The sequence below is a fragment of the Cyprinus carpio genome, chromosome A8 (assembly GCF_018340385.1).
Source record: "Cyprinus carpio isolate SPL01 chromosome A8, ASM1834038v1, whole genome shotgun sequence".
Classification (NCBI taxonomy): Eukaryota; Metazoa; Chordata; class Actinopteri; order Cypriniformes; family Cyprinidae; genus Cyprinus; species Cyprinus carpio.
Genome location: NC_056579.1, coordinates 772,793 through 793,393, shown reverse-complemented (window position 1 = coordinate 793,393; position 20,601 = coordinate 772,793). Strand labels below are relative to the sequence as shown.

Here is a 20,601-nt window from a genome sequence, read left to right as displayed (position 1 = left end):
ATTTGTAAGCATTTAAATTTACATTGAATAATGATCTGTTAATCTTAAGGTAATGTTTAATAAGTATATTAGTAAACACATTAAGTTATGTGAATGTATATTATCTAATGATCTGTAAAGCATTACATGTTTGTTAATGATTTATTAATTGATATCCGTTCTGTAACAAATGTTCTTCCAGTAACATTAATAGAACATTCGTTCACTTATTATCAGATAATAATTATTAATAATGTTAATAATGTTCACAAAACATTTCGTTCGTCTAACATTTTTTAAATGTTTCTACTTGTTGTAACGTTCAGAGAACATTCGAAAGTAACGTTCCCATAACATCTGGAAATGATACAATGGACTGTTCCTTTAACGTTCGCATAACCAAAAACATCTTTAAAACGTAAAAATGAACGTTTTGTTTGTTCGGAAAGCGTTCAAAAATAACGTCAGACATTTTTGATTTCAGTTTTTTGATCATTTTAAATTTTTAGTTTTATTTTTGGATAGATTCTTTCTGTTGTTGTTCTACTGTTGAAACAGAAAATCTGTTACTTTACAAATAAATGAGTGAATGTGTGGCACTGAATGATTTACAGATTCATAAGACACGCTGTTTACATATTTGCTAGAATATATTTCAGAGAATACCGTGACATTATCACGATAAACGTGCACAAAACTGTTTAGCGGTAAAGTTTTCTGTTAGCGGTACTTTGTCGGCCGTTACGGTTACCATAGTAACGATTATTTAAGCGATTCAAACCACTAAATATGACAAAAATACAAACATTAAGCCAAAGTATATATAATTTGTATATAATATATCATTAAAACATTCGGTGACTTACCTCATCTATTTATGTTCCATAAAAAGATTTGTTATTTATGAGAAACGTGTAACGCGCACATCCGTCCTGCAGAGGGCGCGCGACTCACTCACTCACTCACTCACTCACAAACACGCCGCTGTTTCCGGCGGAAGCGGCACAGCCTGACAGTTACAGTCGTTGTTCAAACACAACAGACGCGCTAAAGACTAACAACAGATCAAACTCGTCCCGAGATCATCATGAGTGTGCTGAAAACATGGCTTCAAAACCAGAGCAGCTGCTGATTGTTGTTTCTGTTCTCGAAGGTACCAGAGAGACGTGTTTGTTTATGATTCCTGCAGTTAAATCAAAGCGAATGCAGTATTAGACTGATAACTGATGATTGTGTTCTCTCACAGGGATTTCCGAGGCTTGACACGCTTATTAATGATATTTAAATATGTGTTTGTTAAAAGATAAGTCGCTAGTAAGAGTTCCGAAAAGTAACGTTACCATGGTAATATCATTTTTACCATAGTATTCTCTACAGTACTTACCACGGTATGTGATTATTGTAATAGTTTTCTTTTTCAGCATTCACAGATGAAGCATTTAACGTTATTTGAAATAGAAATCTTTTGTCACATTATAAATGTCTTTACTGTCACTTTTGATCACTTTAATGCGTTCTTGATTAATAAAACTATTAATTTCTTTGTTTAATCTAACTTACTTCACACTTTTGAATGGAAGTGTATCACAGTTTCCACTGAAATATTAATGTTTTCAACATTGATAATAATCAGAAATGTTTCTTGAGCAGTAAATCAGCATATTAGAATGATTTCTGAAGATCATGTGACACTGAAGACTGGAGCAGTGATGCTGAAAATACAGCTGCGCATCACAGAAATAAATTACAGTTTAACAGAGATTCACATAGAAAACAGCTGTTTTACATTATAAAAATATTTCACATTTTTACTGTATTTTTGTTTTAATAAACACAGCATTAGTGAGCAGGAGAGACTTCTTTAAAACACATTACTAATCTCACCGATCCCAAACTGTTCTCCTTCATCAGGCCGTCAGTTTCCTAGGAGTCCGCGGCACACACTGGTCGTCGAGGCTCGCTTTGACGGAGAGACTTTGGCCACAGACCCGGTCGAACACAGAGAACAGCCGCAGTTCTGCACTGAACTGGCCTGGGAGCTGGACCGCAGGACGCTGCATCAGCACCGGTGAGTTCTGCTCGTGTGATCCAGCTCCACGTGATGATCCTCCGTCAGCGCCTCACTCTCTGCTCCTCCCACAGACTCCAGAGGACCCCCATCAAACTGCAGTGTTACTCCGTCGACTCCGGCACGTCTGCGAGGGAGTGTGTGGGATATATCGTCCTCGATCTCAGATCACTGCAAGAGATCAAGCAGGTCAGACCGTCAGCTCTCTGTTTATGAAGTCTCTCCTGCTCAACAAAGCTGCATTTATTTGATCATAAATACAGTAAAAATGTGAAATATTATAATGTAAAACAGCTGTTTTCTATGTGAATATGTGTTAAACTGTAATTTATTTCTGTGATGCGCAGTTGTATTTTCAGCATCATTACTCCAGTCTTCAGTGTCACATGATCTTCAAAAATCATTCTAATATGCTGATTTGCTGCTCAAGAAACATTTCTGATTATTATCAATGTTGAAAACATTAATATTTCAGTGGAAACTGTGATGCATTTATTTTTTCAGGATTCACAGATGAATAGAAAATTCAAAAGAACAGCATTTATTTGAAATAGAAATCTTTTGTAACAATATAAATGTTTTTACTGTTACTTTTCATCAATGTAATGTGTACTTGCTGAATGAAAGTATTATTTTTTATTTTTATTTTTTCTTATTCCAAACTTTTAAATGGTGGTGTATCACAGTTTCCACATTAATCAGAAATGAAGATCATGTGACACTGAAGACTGGAGTAATGATGCTGAAAATACAGCTGCACATCACAGAAATAAATTAAAGTTTAATATATATTCACATAGAAAACTGCTGTTTTACATTATAATAATATTTCACTGTTTTTAGTGTATTTTTGATCAAACAAATGGTAAGCAGAAAAGACTTCTTTCAAAAACATTAAAAATCGTACTTATTCCAAACGTGTGCTGTCAAGATCTTGAATCAAGGTTTTGTGTCGTCTCATTAGCCGACTTGATTTTTTGAAAGCTTTGGCTTTTCTGAAAGTCTTCTGTGTGTTCTTCAGGCTCCTAAATGGCATCCTTTACTCAGTAGCAAGTACACGAAACTGAAGCCTGCTCTTCTGATCAGCATGATCTTAGAGAACGACACCAAACCATCAGCTGAGCAGTTCAAGGCAAAGAAAGCTCCACCGAGGCCAGGTACCTGACCGCTCACGTCTGATCTCGTTCCTTCTTCTGTTTGTGCCGTTGTTTCCTTCCTATTTTCCATTTTTCCTCCTGTTCTCTGCTTCTGTTGATGGGCTTCAAAGCTTCTACAAAGTTTGCTTTTCCACACTGTGTGTCAGGTCAGTGCTGGTTCAGTTCTGTCAGGCATCATTATTAAAATCAACATGAAATCTTGTACTTGATGCTGGTTATTAGGTGAAGGATTCATCGGTTTGTTTATTCCAAATAACAAAAAGTTTCTAAAATGATTGTTTTTGTAATTTTTCACTAAAATATAATAACTTTATCCACTAAAACAACTTAACTAAAATAATTAAAACATGTTTGTTAATTGAAATAAAATATAAATATTAAATAAAAAATAAAAAAATATTGAAAATTACTTTTTTTTTAAATACTAACTGGTTTACATTATGTAATGTAATGGCAGGTGTGCTTCTGAGGTGTCTGGTATTTAACAATTTATTATTTTTTTTAAATGTTTTTCTGAATTAATGTTTTTTTTTATTGATGTGTAATTCATATTTGGTAAAAAGTTGATAAATATATTGGTAAAAAAAAATGCTAACTGGAAATAAATAAAAACAAAAACTGGACTAGACTAGACTTAAACTGAAACCTAAGTAGTAATATATTTATTTTACAAAATAAATAAATAAAATGACAAAATAAAAAAAGAAAACTACTAAAAATTTATCTAAATATTTTCTTATTATAATAAAAGCTAATTCAAAAAAATAAATAAAAACAGTAATATTTTAGTAAATAGAAAATAGTAATATTTTTTACAAAATAAATAAATAAATAAAATGACAAAATAAAAAAAGAAAACTACTAAAAATTTATCTAAATATTTTCTTATTATAATAAAAGCTAATTCAAAAAATAAAAATAAAAACAGTAATATTTTGGTAAATATAAAATAGTAATATTTTTTACAAAATAAATAAAAATGACAAAATAAAAAAAAGAAAACTACTAAATATTTATCTAAATATTTTCTTATAATAAAAGCTAATTAAAAAAATAAATATAAACAGTAATATTTTGGTAAATATAAAATAGTAATATTTTTTACAAAATAAATAAATGACAAAATAAAAAAAGAAAACTACTAAAACTGTATCTCAATATTTTCTTATTATAATAAAAGCTAATTAAAAAAAATAAATAAAAACAGTAATATTTTTGGTAAATAGAAAATAATAATATTTTTTACAAAATAAATAAATAAAAATGACAAAATAAGAAAAATACTATAAATGTATCTAAATATTTTCTTATTATAATAAGAGCTAATTCAAAAAATAAATAAAAACAGTAATATTTTGGTAAATAGAAAATAGTGATTTTTTTTTTACAAAATAAATAAAAAATGACAAAATAAAAAAGAAAACTACTAAAAATGTATCTAAATATTTTCTAAATAAATTTTCTATATCTAAATATAGTAATTTTTTTACAAAATAAATAAATAAAAATGACAAAATAAAAAAGATAATTACAAAACATTAACCTAAATATATTCTTAATACAATAAAAGCTAATTCAAAAAAATAAACAAACAATAAAACCATATATAAATAATACTAAAGCAACACTGATGTGCAGTTGGTTATTGTTAATGTTAACTAGTATTCAGATATCTATGCAGTCATTGTTTTAGGCTGTGTTTGAACCCTAAACGGGTCGTGAGTGGGGTTCGTGTGGACTCACATGTTGATTTTGTTAATGACGTCACTGTGAACTCTAGGCTCTCCGGCGCTGGTTCCTCTGGACTCTGAGAAACTCAGGCCGGTTCTGAACGAGGAAGAAGGTTTTCATCAGATCGGACCTGAAGATGTCTGCGTGGACATGTTTGTGCTGTCGGTGACGGTTGCGTTTGCTACTAAACTGGAGCAGGTGAAAAGAGCTGCCGTCGCGTATCAGTCTGTATTCGTACATGTTTGTGTGTGTGTTTGTGTAATAATGACTAAACGACACGTCTCCCTGATCTTCAGTTGATCTCCAGCTCCACCAAGCTGTCCAGCGAGGGCTCAGAGTTCTTCTTCTATTACACTCTGTTGGGGAACGACGTCACCAGCGAACCTTTCCAGAACCTCCTCAGTCCGAACTTTGAGCCGGAGCGAGCGTCCGTCCGCATCCGCAGCAGTGAGCGCTTCCTGCGGCTCTTCCTCAGCCAGCAGCCCTGCCTCCAGGTCCGAGACCACACCACATGATGTGGACAGATTTTAATTAATCTAATTAATCACACATAAAAAAAAAAGATCATTTAAAGTCATCGTTGTGTTAAATGAGAAAAGCATTGAATAGACATTGCAAAAAAGAGTAGCTTTAGAAAGAAATATTTAGATTCTAATGTTTTTTTTTTAATTCATAGTGAAATGATTTTAAAAATGGAGTGATATTTTAAATATGAAAGTAAAAGTGGCAGTAGGTGGTGGCGAGTCATTAATGAGTGAGTCATTGAATCGTTCATTCAGCTGATTCATTCAGAAACAAAGCAAGTGACTGCATTATTGACACCTATTTAATACTGTAAAGTTGCTTAGACACAATCTGTTTTGTTAAAAGCGCTATATAGATAAAGGTGACTTGACTTGACTGTATTTATAAATGAGTCACTGAATCGTTGAATCACTCGATTCATTCAAAAACATTGACTCATTCAGTAACGAATCACCGCTGTGTGTTGATCAGAAATGCTCGACAGTTCAGCTGTGGCTTTGATTGGAACTATTTTCAGTTGTGAAACTGAGCAAATATTGACAATATTATTTCTAAAATGTAACACAATATAATTGTATTTGTCACATTTGCAGCAGAGCAGATATTGGGGAGAAACAGCTCTCTTGCTGGTGTGATTTTGGTAAACTAAACTAAAGAGGGTGATTTATTTCTTGCGCTCATATCACTGTATTAATAGACTCCTCGTGTTTATCAGCAGCTGCATCAGTGTGAGATAAAGAGGTGGCACATTAAATGTATTTATCGTTTTAACACGTTATTTTTTCGATAATGAAGGTGTTAAATCGAAAGCCCTAGTCTTTAGTAACAGTGATGAATGTTATTTTTTGCACACAGATCCATCTCTGCTGTGGAAACCAGTCTCTGGGCAGCACTGACGTCAGTCTGGCCGGGTTAATGAAGAGCAGCGCTGATCTCAGTAAGCGTCCCGCCACTATAGAGGGCGCTTTCATCCTGCAGCCTCCGAAGCGTGTGAAGCCCGGGCTGCAGTGTGTCCCGCCGGACCTCCAGCCCACTGTGAGCGTGTCTGTGACGCTGAGAGCCGAAGACATCAGGAATCAGGTCTGAGCACAACTCTTTCTGGAAATACAGTTCATACATGACTTTAGTTGCCAAGGCAACATCTGTTATTTTCATTTAGTTTAACTTGGCGTGCTAAAATAACTAAAACAAAAAAATTATAAAACTAAAATTAACTATATAGACATATTTAAAAAAAATGCTAATAAAAATCAAACAAAATTAAACCCATAGAAAAATTCAGAATATTCATGAAAACTATAATAGCATCTCAATGATCCTAAAATAGCATTGATCATATTCATATGTGATATTTGGACTTTTAAAATAAATGTATGTTCAAGGGGTCTTCATGAAGAGGGATTTTTCTTAATATTCTAAGAAGATAATTAGTTTTTATTTTTATATTTTCTGTTTTTGTTTTAATTTTAGTTACAGATTTTGTCATTTTATTGTGTTTTTGTTATTTTAATAATTTTTTACCTATGTCTGTATAGTTTTTATACATATTTCTTTCAGTACACTTAGTTTAATGAAAATGAAAAATGTTCTGTTTTTTGTAAATATGTGTTTTATTTAAGTTTAACATGTTCAATTAATGAAAATGTTTTTATGGTTTTATTTAATAATTATTACTATGAAATCAAAACCAGCTGGAAGTACCCATTGAGAATGGACCTAAAACGCCGGTGAAGAAAGGCCCGGTTCCAGCCACCCATCATGAACGTCCCTCAGAGGAGCCCAGAGCCCTTAGGAGCCCATCACCACACCGGTGTCTCCGGTCTCCAGACGCTTCTCCTGAGCACCAGCATTCGGAGAGCGAGGCCGAGAGTCTGTGCAGTGACATCAGACAGGCCCCGCCCACAGTGCACGAGAGACAGGCCCCGCCCACAGCGCACGAGAGACAGGCCCCGCCCACAGCGCACGAGAGACAGGCCCCGCCCACAGCGCACGAGAGACAGGCACCACCCACAGCGCACGAGAGACAGGCCCCGCCCACAGCGCATGGCAAGTGTTCAAGTACATGTAAAATCTGTGGGATTGATGACATTGTCCTCTGCAGAATGATTTAAATAACCTTCAAAAGGCTAGTATTTCTTTAAATAATGAAATATGAATATCGCACATAAATGCCAAGCAATTGCTTTTGATCTGCTGTTGATGAATCATGCCAGTGTTTATTGTAATGTGCTGTTGATGGATGTAAGAATGCAAATTTCAGCTGTAAGTAGTATAGCGTAGAGATTTCAAAATAAGAGTCCTAGTGTAATTCAGTATACTTTATTTCAATGTTGGTTTCGAGCTGATGATCCTAATGAAAAGGGGGTTTCAAGCATTAATAAGTTTAAATAAGAAAATAAGAAAAAATTCTTATATTAGAATGTGACTGGTTTAATTGTATTTTTTTGAGCAAAAATGAATCATACATCTAACAAAAAATATACCAAGAAATCTTGTCAGGCATATTAAGAACAAGAATTATTAGATGACACTGAAAGACTAAATTTATTGATCAGCTCCAAAAACAAATTAAATATAATTTTAAACCTGTCCTTCAATCCACTAGCTTTAACCCATTTAACAGCAAAAAGTTTTTAATCATTTAAAATATAATCAAATTTAGTATGATCACTCTTTTCTTTTATATAATAAGTACAGGACAGAATATGTATGTTTCATTTTTATACAAATATATCTGTTACGCTGAAGGAGAATGACATTTTATTTCAGAAAAGTTGTTTGAAACTAGTCAACTAGTAGGCATTTATTAAGCTTTCTGTGTTTAAAAAAAAATCACTTTTGCATATTTTAATGCGGTCACCAGACTCGGAATCTAAATTAATTAATTAATCAAAATTATTGATTTTTCTTTTATGCCAAAAATCATTAGGATATAACGTAAAGATCATGTTCCATGAAGATATTCAGTAAGTTTCCTACCGTAAATATATCAAAACTTAAAATGCATTGCGAAGAACTTCTTTTGAACAACTTTTAACTAAATATTTAGATTTTTTTGCACCCTGAGATTCCAGGTTTTTAAATATTGTCCTCCTAACAAACCACACATCAATGGAGAGATGATTTATTAATCTTTCAGATGACGTATAAACCTCAGTTTCGTAACTGTGCCGGTAGTGCGTGTGATTGTATAACACGCGTATCGAAGTATGAACATCTGTTTTGTTCTGACAGATGATTCTGAAGCTGATGCTGGAGACTCGTCCGTCTCTGTTTCTGCTCCGAAGATCTCCATCCCTGCGTCCGCACATCACTACTGCTTCTCCCTGGACCTGCGCAGCGTCCGAGACCTCCGGACCAGCTTCCCTGTTAACTGCGTCCTCCGGTGACTCGCGCTCGCAGCCTGAGCTTCCACACGCAGCTCTAGCATGTTCCCCGCGTGTGCTAACGTGTTTCTTTCCCCAGATACGCTTACCAGTTCTTCGGCAGCGCGGCTCCCATCATGACCAGTCCAGCGGTGGAGGTGAAGAAGAACACGGAGGTGTTCCTGCCGCAGTCGTACTGCGCCTTTGATTTCGCCGCTTTACCCAATCAACTTCAGGACACTTTCCTCAGGTGAGATCTGACCTTTAACCCTGTTAAAGCTACTGCATCATATCTGATCGTCTCTAAATGATGTCGCACTCAATCTACTGTGTTTTTTAGTGTAATTGTACAAACGTCCAGCTTCAGCTCGAGCCTCACGTGTCAAATCTCGACTGATTTTTCGATTTTTCTGATTGTGATTTCATGTCAGGCTTCACAGGGTGGAAATGAACTGAAAGCACAGTGTGTGTGTGTGTGTGTGTGTGTGTGTGTTCAGGGTTCCTCTGGTGGTGGAGATGTGGCACAGAGAGCCGAGCTCTGGAGATGTTCTGCTGGGTTCTGTCAGCATTCATCTGTCCCGTCTCCTCAGCTCCGAGAAAACACGCTTCCTCGACCCGTCTGGTCTTCAGCACTGGAGACAGAGCTGTTCTGAGAGGATCCCCATCGTGAAAGCAGACGGGTTCGTGAAAGGCTTACGCTGCGTGAAGAGTGCAGGAACATGTTTCCCAGCAGGACATTATACCTGCAGCACTCAGAACTCACCTCTAGGTGGTGATCTCAGAACACACAGTTCTCAGATGTTTATTAGGTTGGCTTGAGAAAGTTACTGATCTGCTGCTTAAGCTATTTATTCTTCTTCTTCTTCTTAGACTAAATTTCTGAACACTCCTCCTCCTGGAGCTTTCAAGCTCACCAACCTCAGCCCAGCTCCTCAGACTGATCCGACTTACAGTTTTCATAGAACTGAAGATTAAAAATCATTATAATCCCACAGACTTACATTGAGGAATGTTCAGATGAGCCAAGACTATTCAAACTCCAACAAATCTGAACTCCCAGAATCCTTTGAGGCTCAATCATGCTTCCCTTCTGTGTACTATTTCTGATTCATTTAAACTCATCTAATGTTTCTTATCTATCTATCCTAGCGACATGCTAATCATGCTAGAAACCATAGATATATAACTTGCTAGTCATGCTAGTAACACGCTAATCATGCTAGAAATATGCTAGCAACATGTTAGTAACTTGATAATCATGCTAGCGACATTCTAGTAGCATGCTAATCATGCTAACAACATGCTAGTGACATGCTAGTGACTTGTTAGTCATGCTAGCAACATGATAGTCATTTTATAGTCATGCTAGTGACTTGTTAGTAGTTTTTTAGTCATACTAGTCACTTGCTAACAAAATGCTAGCAACACGCTAGTAACATGCTAATCATGCTAGAAACAGGCCAGTCACTTGTTAATCTTGCTAGCAACACGCTAGTCACTTGCTAATCATGTTAGAAACATGCTAGTGACATGCTAATCATGCTGGTGACATGCTAGTAACTTGTTAATCATGCTAGCGACATACTAGTCACTTGATATCATGCTAACAAAATGATAGCAACACACTAGTACCATGCTAATCATGCTAGAAACAGGCCAGTCACTTGCTAATCTTGCTAGCAACATGCTAGTCACTTGCTAATCATGTTAGAAACATGTTATCAACATCTAATCTATCTAAATTTTCAAATTTCAGGCTTTTACAACTGCTTTAAACTTCCAGGCTAGGCTTTCTCAAGCTAACCTAAAGTGTGTCCTGACGAACTGTTTATCTAGTTTTTATTGTTATTGAACAACAACAATATATGTTTGCATTAGAACAGTAGAAGGAGGTGCAAAAAGAAATAAACAATAGAAAATAGATAAAATACAAATAAATTGATAGAATGAAAATCTTATAAACAAAAATAAGAATAAAATAAAACACTGAGGTGAAAATATATTTTGTGTTTGTGGAAGAAAGTCATACAGAGGTGAAAATATATTTTTTGTTTGTGGTGGTTTGTGGTTTAGGGATTTTTAAAGTTTTTAGGATTGATGGTTTTTGTTTTTGTGTTACCTTTTTTATGTCTCACAATTCTGACCTTTTTTGCAATTCTGATAAAACTGCAAGAATTCTTTTTTTGAGACAGAAGGTGCGGTTACCTTGTTTTCTGTGGTGGGACGAACAGAACTGTGAGAGATAAAGATGACCTTTTTCATGTTTTTGTGTCCTGATGGTTGAACTGAATTGTGTGTCTGTAGGTCTGAGAGGTTGGCTGAACTCAGTTATGTGAGCGTTCTTGAAGATCTGGGGTTTGTGAAAGCTCAAGACGTCCTCGTCTCTGAATCGTCACAGGTGCGGCTCTTTGATTGATTACGGTTCTCAATCTGAAGGTGGATGTGGCTTGAACAGCAGAGTCACGGGTGTGGTTTGTTGATCAGGGGCCGCCGCCAGCTCTGGCTGCTCCTCCTCAGGGCCCCAAGGGGGCGGAGCCTCTCACTCGACCTCGAGAGACCCCGGAGTACAAGGCAGCGCTGGAGCTGGAGATGTGGAAGGAGATGCAGGAGGATCTGTTCGACAATCAGGTGCGGCTCTACAGATCTGAGTTAAACACAATTCCACTGCTGTTTTTCACTGTAGTTGTGGGAGTTTGTGCTGTTGTGTATGTTCTATAATGATTTTCGTCGCTCAAAACGGACAGCGTTGAGCTCATACACTGTAAAAATGATTGTAATTTTAATAGTAAAAGACTATTAATTGATTAATGGAAAGCTCCCTTACTGTATAAAGTAAAAAACTATAATAGATCGAAGTAAAATACCCAGTGTATGTGACATCTCACATTTATTGTTTTTTTTTGTTTTTTATTGTTATTGTTTTTTTTTTTCCATTAAAATATCAGTTTCTTCTTAATTTTAAGAGTTATGTGCATTAAGGATTTACGTTACGTTTTTATGTTGCTAATGTGTTACAGTATTGCATTTCTCCCTTAAAAAAAAAGCGAGTTAGTTACATTTTATGAAAAGTAGTGCGTTTTGTTACTTTTGTGTTAATTTTTCTCATCGGGGCTGGGCTTGCGTGTTTGTTTATAATATAAAAAAGTTCATTTTTGGCAAATGCAAAATCACTTTCACACCAAAAGTGAAATGAACAAGCCTTGTTTTGTGCCCAGCTGAAGCAGAAGGAGTTGAGTCACATGCAGGCGCTGGCAGAGGAGTGGAGGAAGAGAGATCTCCAGCGGGAGGCGCTCATCAAGAAGAAGGTCAGACACACAAACACAGAATATATCAGTCCTTCTTCAGTCCAGCACTGTTTGGTTTCAGACAGGAGAGGCAGCGCTGATCATTCCTGAAGATTCTCCAAATTCAGTTCTGTACCAAAAACATTGTAACTATTTTATTTTTAATATTGTTTTATTTAACTATTTGAAAAAAATCATATATAAATACAATTAGATTAATAGATTAATTAAAAAATTATTAATGCTATTAAAAATGAAAAGGAAATAATACAATGAAACATTAGCATGTAGCCTTTCAAACTTATGTAAACATTGCATTTAAAGATCAAATTACGGGTAATAAACAAAACAAGTGCCAGGTCTACACTGCAAAAAATGCTTTTCTTACTTTGATTTATTGTCTTGTTTCCAGCCAAAATCTCTAAAAATTCTTAAATCAAGAAGGTTTTTGTAGACAAGTAAAAATTATTTTGTTTTCAAAATTGTTGTTTTTTGTTTTTTTAGAGTTTTTTTGTAGAGTTTTTGCTTAGAACAAGCAAAATAATCTGCCAATGGGATAAGCAAAATAAACTTATTTCAAACAGAAAACGATATAATTTTTTTTACCTCAATGGCAGATTATTTTGCTCGTTCTTAGCAAAAACTCACATAATTTTGCCTGTTTTTTTTCTGATAATAAGACAATAATTTTTACTTGTCTAGAAAAACCTTCTTGATTTAAGAATTTTTAGAGATTTCGTCTGGAAACAAGACAAAAAAACTAAGTAAGAAAAACATTTTTTGCGGTGTATATATGTCACTTGCACTGCAAAACTTTGGATAAAAGCATCTGCCACATGCATAAATGTGAATTTAATCATGTAAATTTCATATAAAGTAACACACAAGTCATTTGAACCACTGTTCTGATGCGTTAATGGTGTTTTTAAGTGCTTTCTGGAGCTCTGATCAGCATCCGCTGTCATTTATATGTAAAGGAGCAGCGTGAACATTCTGCTAAACATCTCATTATTATATTGTTCTGCTGAAGATCTACAGTCATACACGATTGGAATATCATGACTGTGGCTAAATAATGAGTTTTTGGTTTAATTACCATCACTATTGTTCTTCAGGAAGTCAGGAAAATAATTTTATTATTTAATAAAATAAATTTATTTTTACATTTAATAATTAATTATATTGATTTATATATGTGTATAAATATTATTTGTATTTATTTTTTATATTATAATTTATTTTTAAAAAATTATGTATTATATTATAATTATTTTTGATGTTATTTTTCAGGAGATGGAGTATAATGTTCTGGAGGAGCAGCTGCAGAAGACTCTGTCTGATCTGGAGAAGCGAGAGAAGGCTCTGGCTCACGCTGAGATGGAGGTGAGTCTGATGATCTTCAGAGAGCGTGTCATGTGATCGTGTTTCTGAGGCCTCCGTCTGCCGCTCGTTTAGACGCAGAGGCTGCAGCGAGAGCTCCGCTCCGAGCACGAGTTCAGCCTGCGAGAGCTGCAAGACAGCGGCCGGCGCCTGCGCGAGGACTGCACTCACCAGGTGGAGCTGGAGAGGTCAAAGGTCAGGCAGCTCGAGGATCAACTGGCTCAGCAGCGACAGCAGGTAAACACAGCAGACACGAGCTGTGACCATGATCTCTGAGCCGGGAGAGGTCAGGTGACCCTGGGGTCACGAGGTCACCCCCCGCTGATGTCAATACTCACTAATCCATCCGTTCTTAAGAGAGGAGTGAAGAGCTTCACTGATAATCCAGTCTGAGATCATCAACACACAACACACATGCTTTCAGTCACTAATGCTGCTGTAGAAATCTGTTTGTCACCCACAGTTCATTTATTGGGAGTCTTTAGGCATCTCACAATCCGATCCGATTCTTTATCTACGTTTATTTGTACTGTTAATTAATAAGTTTACCAGCTTTCAAAGCTACTAAATTTATCAGCTTGCTGTTATAAGGACTTTTAAAGTGATTACAGTTCAGTAATAAATCCAGATGTATATTATTTATAATTATTTTCTCTGTATTATGGGTCTAACAGGTTATATTTACACTAATGCACAGAACTATTTGAACTTATCAGTTTTATCCTTAAGATGTAAAGAAGTGTACATTCATTTCACATAAGATTCCACATTTTCTGAAAACACTAAGTTCAGAATCATTGAAGTGAGAAGCAGCTGAGAATATATTTTTTTTCTGGGAATATATATATATATATATATATATGTATGTATATAATAATATATATATATATATATATATATCTATATATTATATATATATATATATATATATATATATAGTTTTTGAACAGTAGGATTTGTAATGTTTTTTAAAGAAGCCTCTTCTGCTCACCAAGCCTGCATATATTTGATCAGAAATACAGCAAAAACAGGAATATTGTGAAATATTATAATTTTAAAATATCTGTTTTCTATGTGAATCTCTGTTAAAATGTAATAGATAATAAATCATCATATTAGAATGATTTCTGAAGATCATGTGACACTGAAGACTGCAGTAATGATGCTGAAAATACAGCTGCGCATCACAGAAATACATTACAGTTTAAAGAGTATTAATATAGAACACTGTTATTTTAAATTGTAATAATATTTCACGATTTTACAGTTTTTTCTGTATTTTTGATCAAATAAATAAAGCCTTGGTGAGCAGAAAAGTCTTCTTAGAAAAGTAATAAAAATCTTACTGATCCCAAACCTTTGTACAGCAGGCTATATATATATATATTAAAGACTAGAGAAAGTTCTCATAATCGCTGACGTAATGCATCAGCAGTTTTCTGAGATCTTGTGTCTGTATTGAAACAGAGCATCTCCTCGTCTTCAGACAGCACACCTACTGAAAAACTTCAGCCTGCCGTCTCAGTTTTTCCCAGAAAACATCTGGCCCGGCGCAGTGCTAACAAATCAAGCAAAGTGGGTTTCTGACATGCGAAAAGAGAAGAGAGCTTTCTGGCGTATATATGGTCTTCCCTCTCGTGTCAGTAACGTGTAAACATACATTTGTCCCGGTTTATCCAGGCACAATCTTCTTCTTCTTCTTCTTTTCTGGACGCTCTCTCCTCGTTTGTGAACACCGAACATCGTGTGTCAGGTTTCTCTGGCGTCTGCTTTCTGTCAGCGGCGGATGGAGAGCGCTTGTAAGGGTTTAGTTGGACTGGACGCTGTCTCACACACGAGAAGAGTTTCAGCGGTAGCTGCTTGAGCTGATGGATGTGCTGCTAAACACACACTGGATCTGTAACGAACAGCACTGTGTGCGTCAGCCGGCGGCGCTTCTCAGTCTTCAGTCATAGATTAATAAGAGAGTCATACTTCATCAGATTTTAATTTGCATGCATCAGAAATATCAGCATCTGCACCACATTCACATTTTTGATCTGTTTGAATAAAGTTGAGCTGTAAATTCAGAGCCATAAGAGCCTGATGCATCAAATATGATTTAATACGTAAAGTTCAAATGCATCATTCTCTGCTCATTTTTCTGTTTGTCTCTTGTTCCTTCCTCACGTTCATGCCGAAAGATACAAGAGGCTGAGAACAAATACAAGCAGCTGGAGAAGGAGTTCCTGCAGTACCGGGATCAGCAGAACGTCCGGCCCGAGGTCCGTCTGCAGTCAGAGATCAACCTGCTGACCCTGGAGAAGGTCAGAGACACTGAGCCCTACACCGAGCAGAGGCTTTGAGGCTTTCGTGTCTGATCACATCAAACCTGTGTTTGTTCTAAAGGTGGAACTGGAGCGTAAACTGGAGTCTGCAACTAAATCCAAACTGCATTACAAGCAGCAGTGGGGACGAGCCCTGAAGGAGCTGGCCAGGTTTAAACAGGTAAGACTAGCAGGTTAACACTCTAAACACACTGTGAGCGGTCACATGATGAGGTCACGTGGGTTCATGTATGTTACTGGAGTGTGTTTTACCGTCGCGGTTTGGATTCTTGTCACGGCTGTAAATGATAAGCGAAAGCTCGTAGTTTTAACCCCAAAAAATAAAGTTTGCATAAAGAAAATGAAACCTTTTGTAAGGACATTTACTCCAGATTCTCATGACTATACTGCGCTTGGATGCTTGCTTTGGAATTGGTTTGTAATTCTCATTCACAAAGGGTTTTTTTTTTTTTTTTTTTTTTACTGTATTCAAGTTATACTAAAATACATTAAAATACTTAAAAAAAAATTTTTTTAAATATATTAAAATTATATTAAATTTAATTTTATATATTTTTAATATGTTTTAAGTATTTTAAAATATTATAAATAACATTCTTATATTTATAAATATATATGTATTTTTTTACAATTGTACTTTTTACTGTATTACTCTAAAGCACTTAAAATATTTAAAAATCAGATATAGAAATACATCATAAAATTATATAATAGTATTTCTAAAAAATATTTTAATGAAATTTTGTGTGTGTGTATAGATAGATAGATAGATAATAATTGTATAATAGTTTATATATTTACTTGAAACATATATACTGTTTTATGTATTTTAAAATGCATTATAAAGATATAAAAATATTTAAAAAATGTTTGCAAGTTACTCTATAATACTTTTAAAAAAATATAAAAAACAAACATATATATATATATATATGTATGTATATATATGTATGTATATATATGTATATATATATGTATGTATGTATATATGGAGTTTATTTTCAAAAACAAAAAACTTTCAAAAATCATGTTTTTATTATGAAATCAAGGTTTTATTGTTGGCTGTAATTTTTTTGTTATTTTTTGACCTAATCAAAATAACCCAATTGCAGTTCTAGTTTTTAGATTTTTTTTTAATGAATAATTGTATTATTTATATATATAAGCAGACACTGTCGTGGTGCATTAATACTTTAGTTTCACATGAATGAGGTTGAGATTCTTGTGCATCACAGTCATGAGAATGTGCTTCAGTGTCATGAAAGTAACATCGCAATGTAAAAAATCTTAATGGCCTTAAAAATAGTCTGGAGTTTGTGTTCTGGATCCAGTCAGAAGCAGCTCAAGACTAATGGAGCAGTTTACAGCGTTAAAGCAGACTAGTTCTCATGGAGAGAGCCGTGTGAGTGAACACTGAGGAGCGGAGAGCTGTCATCGCTGAAACATCCAGTGAACCCTGAGCAGGACCAAGAGCTTATCAGCCTGCTAATAACTGTTCCAGACACACAGCAGCTGGAGCGACACAGACTCGTCTTTCTGCTTTACGCTCAAGAGCCAGAGATATGTAAAGAAAACATCTGATGATTTATAGAGCTCCGAGGCCTCCGTAACTTAATATGATATTGAGCTATAAATCAGGCTTGTTTGTTGTTCATCGTTAAACATCTGAATATCAAGTCGGCTTGTTGAGATGTAGATGGTTTTTCACTGAAATAATCTCATATTATTTCTCTAAGACTAAGTATACACTGCTGTTCAAAAGTTACAGTTTTAATGTGTTTTAAAGAAGTCTCTTCTGCTCATCAGGGCTGTATTTATGGATCAAAAATACAGGAAAAAAACGAAATATTGGTCTCTTTTTAAGAAGGCATTTGGCAGATCATTGCCGAAAAAAACTAAAGACAAATAAAAATAAAAAATTATAGAAGTTTGTTTATTATTAGTAAAAATGCACAAAAATAGTATTTTTATAACATGAAAGATAAATCTAAATTTGTTCTAAAAAAATTAAAAATCACTGTTTATTACTTTAACACATCCTTCCTAGTATGAATTAATTACTAAAGTATTAAATTATTTTAAAAAAAGTGAGTGAGAGAGAGAAAATATCTACTGACCGCCAAACTTTTGAAACGGTTGTGTATATTGTTAGAGAAGATTTCTATTTTGAGTAAATGCTGTTCTGTTTAACTTTTTAAACATCAAAGAATCCAGCAATAAATTATATTTTAAAGTATATTAAAATAGGAAACAGCTGTTTTAAATTGTAATAATATTTCACAATTTTTACAGTAAAATTGTTTCCAACATTGATATTAAATCAGTATATTAGAATGATTTCTGAAGATAATGTGACACTGAAGACTGGAGTAATGATGCTGAAAATATAGCTGAGCATCACAGAAATAAATTACAGTTTAACAGAGATTCACATAGAAAACAGATGTTTTAAATTCTAATAATATTTCACATTTTTACTGTATTTTTGATCAAATAAATGCAGCTTTGCTGAGCAGAAGAGACTTCTTCAAAACACATTAGAAATCTTGCTGGTCCCACACATGACAGAGAGCTCGTGCCGTTCAGTGCAGATTTTCACTGAAGACGTGCTGTGATGGATCTGTCAGCTCTGTTTGGGGTTTCTGGGTAATTTTGCTCAGTGAAGCGGCCCAGGTGTCCGTGAATCTCGCGTCTGATGTCCGGGTCATTCCCTGGTCATGTATTTACACAAGCAGCTGTTATTAGAGCTGACGCTCACGCCACACACCTCCAACAGAGTCGATGTTAACCGCAGATACTGAAGGAAACTCCTCCAATCCTCAGGACGAGTGTGTGTTTTCCTTCAGCTAGTGTTTAGCCGTAAGTCAAGGCCACGTCTAAGTGTTTCTTGCACTTTTGGCTGCGGTGAAAGTTTTACTGTGGTTATACTTGAGGAAAACTGCAGATGAAATGAGATTACCACAAACACATCATCAATTAACTCCCGCTCGTTTGAGTTCTCACAGACGCTCTTTACACATTAAAACCAGCGACTGAGGAGACGTCCTGTGACAATGTGTGTGTGTTTGTGTGTGTTTAGCGCGAGCAGGAGAATGCCATGACACGTCTGAAGAAGCAGCAGCAGGAGCTGGAGCACATGAGGTTACGATACCTGGCCGCTGAAGAGAAGGAAGCCGTCCAGAGCGAGAAACACGAGCTTCAGGACATCCGTAACGAGCTGAACCGGTAAAAACCACCGCACAGACGCCGATGTGATCCGGCCTTCTGCTGCTTTCTGTGACTTGTGTGTGAAAATAAGTGTTTGCTAAATGAGGGCTGCATGATTATCCAAAAGAAAAACAACATCGCAGTATAGTTTATTCAGTCTCGAAGGCTGTGGTTTGTTCTTGGCTGTGTGTTTGAGAGTCGTGAGCAGCTCATGATCCACTGTTTTTTTTTGAGTCGCCGTCTTCACCAACTCTGATGAGAAGCGCTTTAAACCAGCTGTTATCAGCGAAAGTCCAGCTTTAACCTTCTGCCACTTTTAAAATTTTAGAATTTGATAATTTTTTTATTTAATCGTGTATTTTATAGTACTAAATTATATTTTATGATCTGTTTATTACCTCTTAACCACTTTTTGAGCATAGACCTGAAAATGAAATTAAACTGTCAAAAATCTAAAGTTTGGTCTCTTTTTAAGAAGCATTTAACAGATTATTGCTGGAGTGAAAAAAGTTAAAAAGTGAACTAAACAAAAATTATATGAAATATGTAATTTCCAAAACATGTTTCACTTTAAAACTGCATGAAAATCAAAGCTATCAATCTAAACCGGTTGTGCTCCAAATTTGAGGTAGATATCACAAAAAAAAAAAAATGTGATTTTTGTTTTGATGTAATTTTTTATTTTTTTTTTGTCGTCAGAATTATGAGATATAAATTTAGAATTTCAAGAAAATTCTGAGAATCCTCAGATATAAATAGAAAAAATAAAAAGCGAGATAAAATGCCCCAATTATCTTAATTTTTTTAATCCCATGGCAGAAACAAGCTTCCATACAATAGTAATATTTTTTTTATTTTGTTTAATATTTTAATATTATTATTTTCTAGTCACATTGAGTTATAATCTCAAATGTTTGGGTCAAATTGTGCAGCCCTACAAACAAGCACAGCAAGCTTTTTTTTAAATCATTTTTATCAGAAAAATCAGTTTTTTTTTTTTTTTTTTTTTTTTTTTTTTTCATGTCAGCAGCGCACATTAAATTTACAATCCAAACTTAGAATCTGTAGTCATGTTTCAGCAGCTGTGTCTCATTATATTGTTGCTCTGTAGAGATTGACATCAGATGTTTAAAGCCTGTGTAAAGCAATATCAAATGTGTGTTCGGACTGTAAAAGCCTGTTTGATTGACTGTGTCAGGCTGAAGCCACAGGAGGAGCCGCGCAGCTGGACGGACACTGCACACGCGTGTGCGAGCGAGAGCGCCGATGAACACGTGACACGTCTGCTGGAGGAGAGAGACACGCTGCTGCGCACCGGCGTCTACACGCATGACGACAGGATCATCTCTGAGCTGGACCGACAGATCCAGCAGGCCATGAGCCGCAGGAACACGTGACACGCTTCCTGCTTTCAGCAGGTGGCGCTGCTTCTCAATAAATCACTGCAGGATTATTAACACTTCAGCGTTTCACAAGCCTTTATATGTGACTGTTTATAGTGTGTGTGTATGTGTGTGTGTGTGTGTGATTTAGATTGTGACTGTCGGTTTAAATAAATATTTTTATGATCTCTTTTCA

At 35.2% G+C, this 20,601-nt stretch overlaps 1 protein-coding gene across 4 annotated transcripts; it reads left to right on the top strand.

Annotated features, from left to right (window-relative positions):
* Window positions 1-958: 958 nt before the first annotated feature.
* LOC109084809 (centrosomal protein of 120 kDa) lies at window positions 959-20,601 on the top strand. 4 transcript variants are annotated; one of them, XM_042761511.1, is made up of 20 exons: window positions 959-1,132; window positions 1,891-2,047; window positions 2,122-2,236; window positions 3,069-3,204; window positions 4,985-5,133; window positions 5,232-5,429; window positions 6,316-6,540; window positions 7,152-7,397; window positions 8,694-8,845; window positions 8,926-9,075; window positions 9,323-9,505; window positions 11,130-11,223; window positions 11,310-11,453; window positions 12,041-12,130; window positions 13,400-13,492; window positions 13,565-13,726; window positions 15,673-15,795; window positions 15,878-15,976; window positions 18,896-19,041; window positions 20,222-20,601. In XM_042761511.1, the coding sequence occupies exons 1-20, from the start codon at window positions 1,084-1,086 to the stop codon at window positions 20,418-20,420; spliced, it is 2,910 nt and encodes a 969-aa protein (XP_042617445.1). In that variant the 5' UTR covers window positions 959-1,083; the 3' UTR covers window positions 20,421-20,601. The 4 variants fall into 4 exon arrangements, with proteins under 4 accessions (XP_042617445.1, XP_042617443.1, XP_042617442.1 ...); XM_042761509.1 differs by having other exon boundaries at window positions 7,152-7,451; XM_042761508.1 differs by having other exon boundaries at window positions 7,152-7,478.